We start from the raw sequence: 16,520 nt of genomic DNA, 5'->3' as shown, positions 1-16,520 counted from the left end.
GCAGGCCTTGGAACTCTCTATGGAGGATCTCCAACAGATTCAAGCGGCCGTCAAGGCTGGAGAGCTTTTTATCAATGGAATCTAAAGCGTCACTGATTCCACTGCCTGGAGAGGAGGCAGCTCCGGGAGAACTTTCTGGTCGGACGCGTTTGGAGGAAGGAGTAGTGGTGTTGGTCTTCCCCATAACGACGGTATTGTAGCAGCTGACAACATTTTCAGCCACGGCTGAACTTAAACTGGAATAACGAGCGGATTGTGGCAACATGTCTTTATAAAAATTACAAAGAATATTGTCAGACACAATTTAAGAGTGAAAAGAACTTTAGGTTACAAAAGGGAATGTGAAATGAAAATTTGTAGAACCCGAGCAGATCTCGACGCTACGTAGTTTGTCCAAGTAGGGTTGCCGTAGTGTGACGTTACCTTCAGTCAAAAGGACCCCGAACAGAAGTTCCAGGCCGAACGGTTATGGTACCTACACCGGAAGGTTTTTATGGGTAACGTCACGCTCACTCAGTCCAGTTTTGCACCTCAATGTAGAGCAAATTCCTAATAGCCTCCTTGGTGATATATGGCAATGACAATCCTTCTGATACTAAAGGCAGCGGTGGAATGTCTTAACTTCGTTGGCGTTGAGAGTAAAGTTTCTGATTAATTATACAAATCTCAGTGAACCTCAGAATGGTGGAACAAAGAAAATTTACTTAAAAATGAGTCTTATAACAGCAGAAAACATTTCAGATTGTTATGAGCTAATATTCCAAAATAAGAAAATATAGGCCTAAATTAGTCACACAAGTGGACACAGCATGTAAATCATAGTAGTAGAGTTAAAGGTTGTCATCTGGACTTGGTTTTTAAAGTTGAAGACGTTTCACTTTGTCAATTCTGCAGCCTTTTGGATAAGAGGTGAAACGTCTTGAACTTTAAAAACCAAGTCCAGATGACAACCTTTAACTCTACTACTATGATGGAATCCACCTGGATGAATGACACTCTTCATAGACATAGCGTGTAAATGTTCATGTTAGCACATACAAAATCGTGATTGGAATTTAAGCCATAAAAGGAAAATAGTATCAAATGTTGTCTTAGCATGCTGAACATTTATTTTACTGCCTACTAGTTGCTACCATCAAACCACAAAAACGACTGTGCAAAGGTAAAAATTAGGCCTGCACAATAAATCGCTAATTTGTCGTTATCGCGATATCAAGCTGTCCAATACGCATCTCACAAAAGACAGCGAATATTGCAATAAATGTTAACTTTAAATGTATTAAAACAATATTGTGGCAGCTAGAAGTATTCAAAACATGAAATAAATCTCTTTATGCATTTGACCAATCGGATGTAGCCCTTCATGTTGTTGACCAATCGGAGCCCTTTTATGTTAGATTCTCGCCTCCTATGTAGACTAGGGTCATTTCGAGTGTAATTTAGATTTTGTTGAATCGTTCAAATGAAACTGTTGCAGGGAAATGGAAATGATGTTGTTGGTTGTTTTGCTATTTGTTCATATTTTGCAAGTTATATTGTCATCGCAATATTAATTACTAATATCAAAATAAGAGTTTTCTTCATTTAATGCAGCCATAGTAAAAATTAAACTTTAACTCAGATCACATCACACCCATTGTTGCATTTTAAAGAGAGGAGAGTTTCTGTTAATTGAGTTTAAACTATTGTTCTATTAAATATAAAATGAGATAAAAATTGTTTAAAATGTGTTATTTGCAGAAAATGTTGATAGATTGATAGATCCTATGCTATAATTATCTTTGTTATTTAGACATTAAATATTAATATAAACAAGTATTAAGATGTAAAACAGAAGGTTGCTTTACATGTAAATAGTTGTGCAGCAGCAGCAGTTTACATCAGTGATGCAAGACAACACACCACACAGCAATATGTTGTGCAAGTGGGTACCTGTTCGGGGGAAAAAAAGGTGCAAGCACCTACAAGAACATTCTCCCAGATGGTGCGAATGAGGACAGTGATTACTTATTAAGTAGCCCAGCAAAAGAGGACAGAGACTGAAGGGAAGGGAAACAAAATAGATATGCAGCCAGAAAAACCAAAAGAAAACAAAACTCAAACGAACCGTCTTCCCCAGCATGTTAAAACTCGATTTGCACGCATCTTTTTCCTTAGCTCCTGAGCTGTGCAGCTGAAATACTGCCAAGCTTTCTATAGATTTACCCCTCTGAATAGAAAATCAAGGCTCTCTGCTTATAGGATTGACAAAATGAAAACATCACATGTCTCTAGCTCCAGTAGTCCCCAGCAGAAGGACTGAACAGGGGGAAGCAACGTGAGGAAATCAAGATATGGCACTTTCTATTTTCTTGAACAGCTCTTAATTTAACATTTATGCTGTGGATTTCCTCCCTTTAGCTTTTAGCTTTGATTCTCACATATTGTCAATCGTGGTAATTCTTCTACCTCGTTATTAAGCAGTTTTCATTTTCTATCACAAAATCTATCACAGCACAGACGGGTTAGCAGGAGCTGAAAGGAGAAGTGAATCTGATTTTATTCGTTCTCATTCTGACATGAGAGTATAGCAGTCATGTAAAATTCTGCTAATTTATGTCAACGTGACTGATCCGTAGAAAACCTCTCTGTTTCATTCAAAACAGGAGGAAGACAAAGCGGAGCATGAAATGCATTATTACCCTTGTGCTATCCTAGGCACTTTAACATTGGGAGTTGGGTCATCTAGACCCACTACAGTGCTCTGAACCTTTTTTCTTCAATGATTTGTGATCTTCACTGGTGTCCATGGATTACATGAAATCTTTCCACCTTTATCCACTTTTGTCATGGTAGGGAGAACACGTCAATGTAAGGGGGGGTCATCTAAGATAGCACAAGGGTTCACCAGAGAAAGGTCCTCTGATTGATGAGCTCAGACTTTTGTCTGCACATTTCATTTAGTCTCAGTCACTTCCAGGACTGCTGTTGTGAAACTGCCTTTTCTGCTGAAAAAACCCAAATCCACACTCCAGTGCAGAAATGACATCATCAGCTCTGACTGGTTCTTTGGGTAACGTTGTGCTTTAGGTGAAAACTGAACCATTTTCATAGTTGTACAAAAACAAAATATGTTTTAAACAGCAATGATTGGAGTTGTTGAATTACACATGCTTTCATTTAACAAAGTCTTAAGGTTTTTACCTTTGTTTAAAGGCCCCCTCCAATGAAATGGTGTTTTAAACATTCTCATGTTGCATTTTTCCAATGGTGGAGGATTTGTATGTAGAAAACAAGGCTTAAAACTACATTTCTGGGTTTTTCTTTATTCAAATCATTGTGAATCAGTAACAGACGAAAAAATGACGTTTGAAAAATAACATATTTGTTACATAAAGGCCACAAGGTCACTGATGCATCCACTTGTAGTCGACTAGATCCATGCACGTCTTTGTTTTCCTCCAGCTCAAAGCTGTACAGCTTTGGATACATATTGCTCGCCATATTTGATGCACCAGTAATGTTAGGTTGGGGGTGTGAGGGGCTGTAAGCTAGTGGGCTTACTCAGCGCCAATCGTCCTGCCCACAACTCAATGAACAATGGACATAAACTGCATAATCAAAATGAAAAGACCACTGGGAAAACCCCTTCTAAAATAGATCAAAAGAAGATCGGAGAGCAGCTTTAAAAAAAAATCTGACAAAAATCTGGGGGTCTGGGGGAAAATAAAAAAGAAGTGTGAACGTTTTGCCTTGACAAGTGTTCTAGTATGGAAATGTAAATTAATAAAATTATGACTGATATTTTCCCATTTTCCTATCTAAATGTGAAGCAATCATTTCAATTTTTGGCCAGAATAATATCTCCAACACCCTATTTTTCACAGCAATTTTTGGTCTCAACCATGTTAAGTTGGTTCCCAAGTGAATTGCTTCTACAACGTTGACATTGAACTCTAAAAAAGTGCACTTGACTTTTTTGCTCTTCAGGCAAATCCTTTTCTACTATGATGACGGCCAAATTCAGAGGGGAGGCCTGCATGCCGATGGAATTTAAACCTAGTAACCTAATCCATTAAAATGACAAATAAGTCCTAATTCACGCTATGTTATTGAAAAATAAAACAAAGTGCTGTAAAAAATTATTAAAAAAAAAAAAAATCACTTGAGCATCAATAAAAAGACTATTTTCCAGTGGTCTGTCAACACAAACAGTTAGTAAGGGAAGCAGCTAATGCATTTCTGCTTCGTTTATGTTTTATTTGTAACATTAAAAGACACTTTTCTGTTCAGATTGTCTTTTACAGAAAATAAAACTCCTATTTCCACTTTTTATTTTTTGTAAATGTCCATTTCTCTATGCAAAGCGCATAATTTCCGCCCAGAGCCAGGTAAAGCGAACTGCCCGTGTGTTCTGTCACATAATGTTTAACTCAAACGCCAGAAGCCACTGAAGTTAAGCTACTTAGGAAAAGCAAGAATACGACAGGAGAAGAGCGAGAGGAAAAGGGCAAGGAGGGGGAAGGCATGAAATGAGCTTTCATTCCGAATCGGACAGGGGAGAAGAGAGACCGGCGTGAGCGAAATAGGCCAACAAGGGAAGGAGAGGTGAGGATGACTGAAGAGATTTGAGAGGAGAAGCAAATGAGTGATGAAGAGGGAGGCAGAGATGTGTGAGAGGCAAACTGCATGAGGAGGAGCTCCAAAGGCAGGTGCAGCCGTAGAGATGAAAGCCGGGAAGGATTTGGGTGAGGATCAGTAAAGGTGTGGTGAGGAAAAAGCGTGGAGGTGGATGCTGGGAAATTCATCTAACAAGGACCTGGGAATCACCCTTTACTTGAATTTTCTCAGGGAAACATGCTGACTCAGAGTAATGCTTCACCTGCATGAACTAGATCAGGGGTCTGCAACCTTTAGAGCTAAAGGAGCCATTTAGGCCAGTTTCTTTTATTGACCAGCGAGAGCCACAATGTCACAAAAATAATGCACATTATTTGTGTTTTTGTGGCCAGTAAACCACAAAATATTCACAATAATTAAATTAAAACCGTTTTGTGTTTTCTATTTACAGTAAAACATTTGTAACAGCAGAATATGCAAATTATTTTCTAAATAAACTAATAGAAATATTTTCCTGAAATGAAACTAAAGGAAAATTAAACGTGAAACTTTCTACCATTATGACGTCCATCGTTCTTTTTTTAAACCATCCAATATGAATATGACAGGATTAATATAGAATCTGATCTCTTTTAATTTATACATGTAAATGCCATTCTCAACTAGACAAAGCAGATACAAAATATTAAACTTTTTATTATCGTTTTGCTCCGTTATCTGACATTAAAAAAAAAGACAAACCTCACCTAATTCAAATGTACAAATCCATTATTTATTTAAATTAATAGCATTTTTCCTAAAAGATGAACACGTGAAGAAACTAGCTCTCCCTCATACTCAAATACCAAAAAAAGAAAAAAGGTCAAAAAGACTGACAAACAGCTGATGAACACAAACTACGCAGAAAAAAATGAAACTTGTAGATGAAGGATAAACTAAAGGATGAGCCAACATGTGCCCTGATTGTTCAAAGTCACAGGTCAGGTGTCTGTCCACACCTTCACTGACTCACACACACACCTGACCCCCTTTGTTTGGGTGGTATAAAACAGATGGCATTGTTTGTGATGATGCCCCATTCTCTTCCGAAACTGACCCTGCATCAGGGAATAAACTTAATGGCAGAAAGTCAGGCCTTCACTGAAGAAATGAGATGGAATTGTATAACCCAATGTGTTGTTTAACTACAGGTTCAAATCAAATTAAAGTTTCGTTTTAATTCATTTTTTCTAGGTGTGTACACCATGTCTGTGTCCGAAGACAAAGTTCCAGGGGAGGAGGTGGGCCGTCTGAAGGCTAAAGACCTTGATCTGGGAGAAAACGGCCTGGTGGCCTATCGCCTGATCGATGGAGATGGAATGAACGTGTTTGAACTCACCACGGACTCAGAGACCAGAGAAGCTGTTATCAAGCTGAAGAAGGTAAAGATATCTAGCTGGACCCAACCTATTAGGGTGGGGAGCAGTGAGGAGGCTGGAAAAAATATGATACATTTCCCGATCATTTGGTGAATTCTTTTTTTCCTGCCTCTCGATAGAAAGAATGTTCTGTATTTTTACAAACTTGGAGACCAAAACTTAAGGATCTGCCCTCCTTTCTCCTCAGAATTCCAGATCCACCAGGGTTCTGTTGAGGAATTTTTTGAATAGCCGTACTTTATTTTGGAGGGACAGTTGGACTAGTTTTGCAGTGACACTCTAAGACCGCATATCTCCTAACTTTTGTGTTGTCATGTTGATGGGAAAAGCCAGTTTTAGAAAACTGACTTATGTGTGAGTTCATAGACATTCCTTGTTCAATATACTGTCCCTAAATGTACTGTACATATCAAAGTTTCATGGTTAGTGGTTAATGACTTGATGGGACCAGAGCAATGCCTGATCAGAATTGCGGTCTGTAAAATGTCAGTGTGTAAGTCAGCAGTTGTAGGACTTCCCAGTATTCTGAAGTGTAGTTTTTACCAGACTCAGCCGAGCAGCGTGGATCACAGTCTGTATTTGTTACAGAAAGGAAAGATTTGTTTGACGTGAACATTTTAAACAAGGGTAGATTTGTGTATCTTTTGTAGCATTCACACAGTCAACGGTCCACTTACTTGCTTATTCACATATATTTAGGTTTCTGTGTGTATGTGTGGCTTCAGGTCAGGACTGAGTGCTGAAGTGGGCCGGTTCATAGAGCTTTCCCTCTTATGCCTCCATGTCTTATTGTTAAAAGGTTGCAGGTTTTATAGCTGCATTATCAAAGTGTGGCATGATCCAAAATGAGATCTCTTGGAGTACCCTTCTTTAGAAGTTGGACCTATTTTTAACTGAGCAGTGAAAATATGTGGACATCTGTGGAACGAAGAGGTGCTAAAAAGTCAGCAAAGAGGACTGTCCAGTCAAAGTAAAAAAGCTGGTGATTCCTCTAAAGTGGGGCACTGCCACTGCTTTTTGTGCTTTAGAGAGTGTACATGTGTTCAGTTGTAACCAAGCCAAGAAAATTTGAAATCAGAGCCATCTGGCATGTTATACAGAAGTACCTACTGCTGTTCAAGCAGATTTAACAGCAGTTTCTTCCTCAAGCTCAGGAATGATTGTGTTATTTAGAAGACAACACAGAAAACCATTCATGGTTGGACAGAAAGCTATTTAAACAAAGTCAACACTCAAAACTACATATCAGCACATTCTCTGGGCATATTTCAGCTGTCTTGTCTCATTTCTTTTGCTTTTTGTTCCATACTGCCTTTAAATGTCATGTAGTCAAAGCAACAAAATACAATTTCACCTTTCCAGGTGACTTTAATTCACTCATTTCTAAGATGTAAATAATACTGAAATGAGTTGGGAAGGTCATTGATATTTGAATCTTAAACGCATTATTCTTGACATGCTTTCATTTGCTTCCATGAAACCTTTTTGCTCCTCTTTTTCAACTTTTGTTTTTTCTCAAACAACCAGACAAAGTTGGAAAAGAGAAAAAAAAAAAAAAAAACTCAAATGTTGTTTGAGTGGGAGCAGAAAAAAAGTCTACAGCTTACCCTTTCTTCCACTCCCAAAATAAAACAAATAAACTGTTCAAACAATGTGGAATGAGAAGATGGAAAAGGAAACCACCGCCACAGTTCACTATGCATGAACACAACAGTCTAATAAGCTAAAAGTAATGCACACTATGCCAGTTTTGCTTAATTTTGCTTAATTTAGTCAGTCAGGACCCAGAATAATCTTGATTCAGCTAATCAGCAGGAAGTATAATCCAGCAAAGACAGTAAACTGAGTGGTGGATCTCAAAAAGCTGGGTTTGTCATCTTGCCTAGTATTTACTGACGTAAAGTTGCCCACTGAAAAAATGGGATTTAAACTTATTTTAGAATTCACTGGCTCTTAAGAAAACCCTGCGACAGACTGGCCACCTGTCCAGGGTGCTCCCTGCCTTCACCCCAAGTGACAGGGATAGGCTCCAGCAGCCCCGTGACCCCGAAAGGGACAAAACGGAAGAAGATGAATGAATGAATGAAGAAAACCCTGCAATCCAAGTTAGCACAAAAATATTAAAAGTATTCAGAAATTAAGCTGGGAACAGTCATGGAAAAATCCATTATTTTATGTATAATTTCCAGACGCAGACCAATTAAACAAATCACGATAAATTTCTCCAATACTTCATTTAAGCCCAGTGATCATTTTAGTAAGTTTTACAGTTTTAAAATGAACTTCTAAAGGTAAAGGTAATTCAAAAAGAAATCCATATTATTATTAAACTACAGGAAAATATGAGTTAATCTGTGTTTAATGTCTGTTAAACTGACAGCCTGAGTATTTCAATAATTATAGGAAAATTATAGGAAATAAAATATTCTAGAGGAAACATCTTGGTAGAGCAATAATGGTCTTAAAACAGTACCCTGAGGGACTCCAACACAGTTTCAACTGTTTTACACCAAACCAAAAACTCAGCCATTCTAGTTATCCTGCAGTTTAACAAATGTAGAATTTTTCCAGTCTGCACTTTCAACACTTTTTATGGAACCTTTTTTTTTTCTGTAATAACAGAAATGTTGTCTTTTTTCAGAAACATAAGTGAATATTGAGCCAATAACTGTTGGACTCACAGTGCCAGGCTGACTTTTGCTTCTCTCCATCCGATCTCGACTCAGATGTGTTTATGTGTGTGTTTGCACAAGTAAAAGCTTGCGCGGGTGAGATTATTGAGTCTTGATGCCTCTCAAGGGAAATCAAAACCTTTTCGCACCCCGAAGGCAGTGCCACGCAAAATTAAAAGCCAACTGCATGCACTCATACACACATAAGTGTGTGCACAAACACACACCTATACACACTTTCAAATCAGCATCAAGAGTAGCCTTCACTAATCTCTATTCTCTCACTCTCCTCCTCACAAACACACACACGGGGATGGGCTTTAATCAGCTATTCCCTTTCAACTGTGTCCTGACGAAAGGAGTCCACAGAATATTAAGAAGCTGTATGTGTGTGTGTGTGTGTGTGTGTTACAGAGTGCATGGGGAGAAGGAGGGGTATTATTGTGAATATTATTATCATTATTTCACAGTGATTATAGAAAGAGGGAGTGTGGGGATGAGGAGAGAGGGCAGAGTGGACAGACAGAGGGACAGAAACAGAGGAAAAGAGAACTGGGTCACATCTCTGATTGAACTTGCTGAACTCGCTTACCTGCCACTGAATTAAAGTGAAAAAAATCCACCGTGAACCTTCTGGTCCTCACAATGGATCCGAAAGCCACACAGGTTTTATCCTTTGCGAGCTTGATTGGATTTAGATGTTTTTTATCAATCATAAGCAGGATTGTCTGCCTCCAGAACACGGTCACCTGGTGTCAGTGGTTCTTCAGATTACCCCCGAAATACAATAGTACTGGATGATGGAAACTTTCAAATAAAAAGATTACATTCAGTCTATTCAGAGAGCGCCAGTTTAAAACTGAGGTCTTCTTGAGGCTCGACATAAATTAATGACAATTCGATTCACATCATAATATGTGGTTGACAAAGGGATTTATAGTCAATATTAGTTCATTTTGAACAGTCCAATTCGATCTGATTCAGGACATCTGTAGCTAAAACTAGAGCCGGTTTTACTCAGAGAAAAATACCAGGATACTAATAATGCAGGGGAAGATTTCCAGATTACCTTATTAGAACATTCTGTCACACTGTAAGGTCACATGTCTTTGCGAAATTCAATGTTAGACTGAAATGATGGCTTGATCATTGTTTGCTGTCATCACATGTGTTGTCCGCTGTGATGCACTTGGTCATTTTTACATGACAGTAAAATAAACCTATCATGCCTCAATCCAAATCGAATTTTTCTAAATTGATATCATTAATTTATATCATTTTGAAATGATTTTATGATTGTTTAGGTCAATTCGATTAACAAATTGCCTCAGACAGATTGATCTTGCTGGAATTTTGGAAATATTAATCGATTAGTTTATTAATTGTTACACCACCATGACAAATGTAAGGAAAAACTTTAAAAGAAGAAAAAAATAACATTATGATTCTTTTATTCCAAATATTTACAATTATTTAGGATTGTTATAGTCCAATACAGTCAAGTTTACCATTGTAAGAAACCTTATCTCACTTTATTTTGGTTCTGGCCTATATAGGTAACCAACCGCGACATTGCTCATACTGAGCATGAAATTGGGCAACTTTCTGGAGGGATAATTATGTTTGCTTTATAAAAAGGTCTGCCAGTTTTATATAAATCAGACAGAATGCTGGTTTATCTAAGTCCGGTGTGTCAGACTCCATCCAGGCCTTGAAGGTTGACATCCTGCTGGTTCTCCAGAAATCCTGCCTTATCTGCTGCTGATTACCTGGATCAGGTCTGTTTACCCAATAAGATGCTTCAGTGGCAGCTTAGTTGGAAAACAGTGGTCCGCGAAGCCTGCATATCTAAATGATCTGTGATCTAAAGAGCTCATAAACAACACAAACTTGCATTTTGCTAAATGCAGCCATTCTCACAAAACCCATTTAAAAATTCAAACTCATCAAGAAAGAGACATTGAGTAGATAGAGAGCACTACTCCAAAAACACAACCATGCAACCTCTTGAAGTTTAGTCATAGCTACTGGACTTAAAAATCTTCTTCCTCAAAGTGATTTGCCCTCATCCAAGTGACTTCCTCAGTCTGAGTGGTGCAGGGTTCAGTCCACATTTGTATCCTGCATGTGAAACACCCAGATTCCTGCAAATAGATGGCTAAAGGGAAGGAAAGCAGAGAAACCAGAGTCCATACCTCTCTTCTTGAAATCCCCCCCATGACCGTGTCACTGGGTGTGGCCGTGCAGATATCGAGTACCTTCACTGACAAAACTGTGTGAAAAAAACACATGTGTGACCATTTTTGCCTTAAAACCCACTGAACCAATGTAATCTCAAAAAAACTTTGGGCAATTACAGAGCAGAGATTCTCTAATGCAATATTTGTATTTTTGTCAACCAGTGCAAAAAGATACTGCTAAAAAAGTAGTTATGTGTCGTTTTATGCTCAACACTGAAGAAAAAAAACCCATACTCTTTGCTTCTTCTAGTTTGAAAATATTTGGTTTCATCCCTGATGAGTTAAACTGCTGGAAAATTCATTCAAAAAGGGGTTTTCTAGGCGATAATAATAAAACTGATGTCGAATCATCAGCAAGGAAGCTGGAAGCGATGCATTAACCTTTTGTTTGGCAGGTTGGGTTTTGTTAGTGCTTTCTTAATCAAATATTCGTTTGTTTCCCATTTCCCTCTGATATGGATCAGTCAGCCCTGCTTCCAGGCATCTGCCGTCTCAGCATCACCATTCCAGCTGGAAATGCGTTTGCTTGGAAGAGTCTTGATTTAGAGCAACATATTTAGGTTATAGCAACAACCAGGCTGCTGCCAAGCACTGCTGGCAAAGCACGCTCGCTCGTTATCACAGCAAAGAGCATTTCGTGGTTATTACATCTTCATACAATCACTGCCAGAATACTTGTTGGTGTATAAAGGTTCCCTGCAGTGAGGCAGGCTCAGTAAGTTTAAAAAAATACCTGCATTCATGTTGCCATTTCACCTAATCTTCTTTCTCTTTCGGCTTTTCCCATCAGGGGTCGCCACAGCGAATCATCCTTTTCCACCTCACTCTATCATGAACATCTTCTACCCTAACGTTAGCCAACTTCATGTCCTCTGTTAAGACATCCATATATCTCCTCTTTGGCCGTCCTCTTGCCCTCCGGCCAGGCAGCTCCATCTCCAACATCCTTCTACCAATATATCCACTATCCCTCCTCTGAACATGTCCAAACCATCTCAGTCTGGCTTCTCTGACTTTGTCGCTAACACAGGCAACGTGAGCCGTCCCTCTGATGTACTCGTTCCTTATCCTGTCTAACCTGGTCACTCCTAAGGAGAACCTCAACATCTTCATCTCCGCTACCTCCATCTCAGCCTCTTGTCTCTGTCTCACTGCTACCGTCTGTAACCCATAGAGCAGAGCTGGTCTCACCACTGTCTTGTACACCTTTCCTTTGAGTCTTGCTGGCACTCTTCTGTCACACAACACTCCTGACACTTTCCTCCACCCGCTCCAACCTGCCTGCACTCGCCTCCTCACCTCTTTTCCACACTCCCCATCACACTGAACTGTTGACCCCAAGTACTTAAACTCCTGCACCTTCTTCACCTCAGTCCCCTGTAACCTAACGCTTCTACCTTGATCCCTCTCGTTCAGACACATGTATTCTGTCTTACTACGACTGACCTTCATACCTCTTCTTTCCAGAGCAAACCTCCACCTCTCTAGCTGTTCCTCCACCTGCTCTCTACTCTCACTGCAAGTTACAATGTCATCCGCAAACATCATTGTCCAGGGAGATTCCTGTCTTACCTCGTCTGTCAGCCTGTCCATCAGCATAGCAAACAAAAAAGGACTCAAAGCTGATCCTTGGTGTAGTCCCACCTCCACCTTGAACTCCTCTGTCTGACCTACAGCACATCTCACCACCGTCATACTTCTCTCATACATGTCCTGAACTACTCTGACATACTTCTCTGCCACTCCAGACGACCTCATACAGTACCACAGCTCCTCCCTCGGCACCCTGTCATACGCCTTCTCTAAATCTACGAACACACAATGCAGCTCCTTCTGACCTTCTCTGTACTTTTCCATCAACATTCTCAAAGCAAAAATGGCATCAGTGGTGCTCTTACGGGGCATGAAACCATACTGCTGCTCACAAATCTCCACCTTCTTCCTAAGCCTGGCTTCCACTACTCTTTCCCACAGCTTCATTGTGTGGCTCATCAACTTTATTCCTCTATAGTTGCTGCAGTTCTGCGTGTCACCCTTGTTCTTAAAGATCGGGACCAGAACGCTTCTCCTCCATTCCTCAGGCATCTTCTCACTCTCTAAAATCCTATTGAACAACCTTGTTAGAAATTCCACTGCTGTCTCTCCTAAGCACTTCCATACCTCCACAGGTACGTCATCAGGACCAACGGCCTTTCCGCTCTTCATCCTTTTCAGAGCCTTCCTAACCTCATCCTTTCCAATCTCTGCTACTTCCTGCTCCACAACAACCACATCTTCCTCCCTTCTTTCCCTGTCATTTTCCTCGTTCATCAGCTCCTCAAAATACTCCTTCCATCTTTTCTGTACACTCTCTTGGGTTGTTAGCACCTTTCCATCTCTGTCCTTAATCGCCCTTATCTGTTGCACGTCCTTCCCATCTCTGTCTCTCTGTCTGGCTAGCCTGTACAAGTCCTTCTCTCCTTCCTTTGTGTCTAACCTGTCATAAAGCTCATCGTAAGCTTTCTGTTTGGCCTTTGCCACCTCTCTCTTCACTCTACGCTGCGCTTCCTTGTACTCCTGTCTACCTTCCTCAGTCCTTTCTACATCCCACTTCCTTTTAGCCAACCTCTTCCTCTGGACGCATTCCTGTACTTCCTCATTCCACCACCAAGTCTCTTTACCGTCTTTCCTCTTTCCAGATGACACACCTAGCACCTTCCTACCTGTTTCCCTGATAATCTCTGCTGTAGTTTCCCAGTCATCTGGAAGTTCATCCTGACCACCCAGGACCTGCCTCAACTTCTGCCTAAATTCCTCACAAGTTTTTTCATTCTGTAGCTTCCACCACTTGGTCTTCTTTTCTGTTTTCCCTATCTTCTTCTTCCTGACCTCCAGAGTCATCTTACACACCACCATGCGGTGCTGTCTGGCTACACTCTCTCCTACCACCACTTTGCAGTCATTAACCTCTCTCAAATGACCTCGTCTACATAGGATGTAGTCCACCTGAGTACTCCTACCTCCACTTCTGTATGTCACTCTATGTTCCTCTCTCTTCTGGAAGTAAGTGTTGACTACAGCCATTTCCATCCTCTTCGCAAAGTCCACCACCATCTGTCCCTCCAGATTCCTTTCCTTCACACCAAACCTGCCCATCACCTCCTCATCACCTCTGTTGCCCTCACCAACATGCCCATTAAAGTCTGCTCCAATAACAACTCTCTCTCCTCTGGGAAAACTCTCTATGACCTCATCCAACTCACTCCAGAATCTCTCCTTCACTTCTAACTCACAGCCAACCTGTGGCGCATACCCACTGACTACATTCACCATCACCCCTTCAATTTCTAACTTTAGGCTCATCATCCTGTCTGAGACTCTTTTCACCTCTAGAACACTGTTTACAAACTCCCCCTTCAGAATCACTCCTACCCCGTTTCTCTTCCCAACACCATGATAGAATAGTTTGTATCCTCCTCCAATACTACGTGCCTTGCTGCCCTTCCACCTTGTCTCCTGCACACACAGTACATCTACCTTCCTTCTCTCCATCATGTCTGCCAGCTCTCTGCCTTTCCCTGTCATTGTGCCAACGTTAAGAGTCCCTATTCTCAAACCTATGTTCCTGCCTTTTCCCTTCTCTCTCTGGCAACGGACCCTTCTGCCTCCCCTCTTTCTTCGACCAACAGTAGTCAAATTTCCACCGACACCCTGTAGGTTAACAGCATCGGTGGCGGTCGTTGTTAACCCGGGCCTCGACCGATCCGGTATGTCTAAAGTGTTGTGGATGATTCGCATGGTTATTTTGGCAATTTTTACGCCGGATGCCCTTCCTGACGCAACCCTCTCTATTTATCCGGGCTTGGGACCGGCACAGAAGTTACTGGCTTGCAACCCCTGTGGCCAATTATTAGATTTCACCTAATAATTGTTTCATTTATACGTAAAAAAAATGATGAAATGTGAAAAATGAGAATCAATAGTTTGAAGGCTTTTGCACATAAATGTGGGTTTTCTTTAAACGCAGTGAATCTAATCTCAAGGTTTTACACTGAAAATACACGGCAGGGAGTTTTAAGTCGGAATGTATTTTTAATTCACCTGTTTCCACATTAAAACGAATGAATATGTTGGCAGAGCTTTTTTCTTTCCTACTCGCTTTATCTCTTCGTCTTATTCCGGTGACTGAAAGCACTTTTTGTTCTCTCTTATCGCAAAGCGTCCCAAACTCCCAGACCTAATCGTGACTCATTACAAAGAGGCTGGTGTTGTTTTCATCTGCCACTGAAAGCAGCCAAACAATTAAAGGATTCATTTGCATCCAAAAATAATCCTATCACATCAGGCCATATCATGCAATACCAACATCTCAAGATTGAAGTCTCTATTTGGGTTCCTTCTGGTTTACTGCTGGGCTAGAAATCATGTGTTGTTGAGTGGTGGCACAGCCACTTGCTTCAAACCATTTATGTAGCAACAACGCCCCCTGGCAGAAAACAATGTAAAAGCACCGACTTCCACCGACTGGATCCTTCAGAGTACCTCTATGAACTGATTTACTTGCAAATAGTCATTTCAATTTCTGTTCTGTCCTCCCTGCCTTCAACAGCATGTGGACTATGAGACGAAGAGGGGCTACTCTCTGAAGGTGGAGGGATCCAACCCTCACATTGACTCTCGATTTCTTACTTGGGGACCTTACAAGGATGAAGCCACGATCAAGGTAAACATGAGGTCTTTAAGTAAATGAAGTGTGTCATGTTCACACACGAGGAGCTTTCAGCGATAGATGTTTGTGTGTTCATGTTTTTGTGCAGATATCAGTGGAGGACGCAGATGAACCCCCTGTTTTTATAGCTCCCAGTTACACTTACGAGGTGGAGGAGAATGCACCCGCGGGCGCTGTAGTGGGACGAGTTCACGCCAAGGACACAGACGCTGCCAACAATCCTGTCAGGTATCACAGACGCTCACAGATGAAACCAGGAGCCCTAGATTAAAGCAGAGAACCAGCCTCTGGACCTTTTTCTGCAGGGAAAATATTCAGAGAAAGTTGTTTCTTCCGCTGCAGTGTGGTCACTCGAATCCTAACCTAACAGTTGGAAGCTGCACTTTGTGGGAATTTGATTTTAATCTGGAGGGGGTCGAACCAAAAAAGTGTTTTCTGTTCTCTTCTTTCACATCTTCATGCAGGTCTTTTTTTAATTTTAACCCTATAATGAGACAACTAAAACCTGAAATAGAAAACATTTGATTCTTTGATTGTACAGCTATGTGGGAAAAAAAGAATGTCTAGAACTGAGTACTCCATGACTACCTCCACTGATCGTTAAAAAAGGAAACGTTATCTGCCTGAGACATCAGCCATAATGGAGCAACTGTTTCTTTACACCAGTCTGGAAAACGTAAAATGCTTTTCAACATTTGAAAAAGTGCTGCTACTTGTTCATAGAGTGTAGTTTAGTTGAGATTCAGATGACAAAAACACAATAGGTATGCCTCATACTCCTCGAGACACAGGGAGCATGATCAATGTAAAGCTACACACTTATGCAGTCATCGAAGTGAAGAGTCTTACTGGACCCATGGTGACCCTCTAAAAGCATTTACAT

At 40.6% G+C, this 16,520-nt stretch overlaps 1 protein-coding gene across 1 annotated transcript in view; it reads left to right on the top strand.

Annotated features, from left to right (window-relative positions):
* cdh11 (cadherin 11) overlaps positions 1–16,520 on the top strand; it is a 111,195-nt gene that overhangs the window by 84,865 nt on the left and 9,810 nt on the right. Inside the window, exons 8-10 of the mRNA XM_023962938.1 lie at positions 5,833–6,020; positions 15,518–15,631; positions 15,726–15,865. Of these exons, the coding sequence (XP_023818706.1) occupies positions 5,833–6,020; positions 15,518–15,631; positions 15,726–15,865 (442 nt within the window). The remainder of the gene's footprint in view (positions 1–5,832; positions 6,021–15,517; positions 15,632–15,725; positions 15,866–16,520) is intronic.

The sequence above is a fragment of the Oryzias latipes genome, chromosome 15 (genome assembly GCF_002234675.1).
Source record: "Oryzias latipes chromosome 15, ASM223467v1".
NCBI classification, from domain to species: domain Eukaryota; kingdom Metazoa; phylum Chordata; class Actinopteri; order Beloniformes; family Adrianichthyidae; genus Oryzias; species Oryzias latipes.
This window is presented reverse-complemented; position numbering and strand designations above follow the sequence as displayed.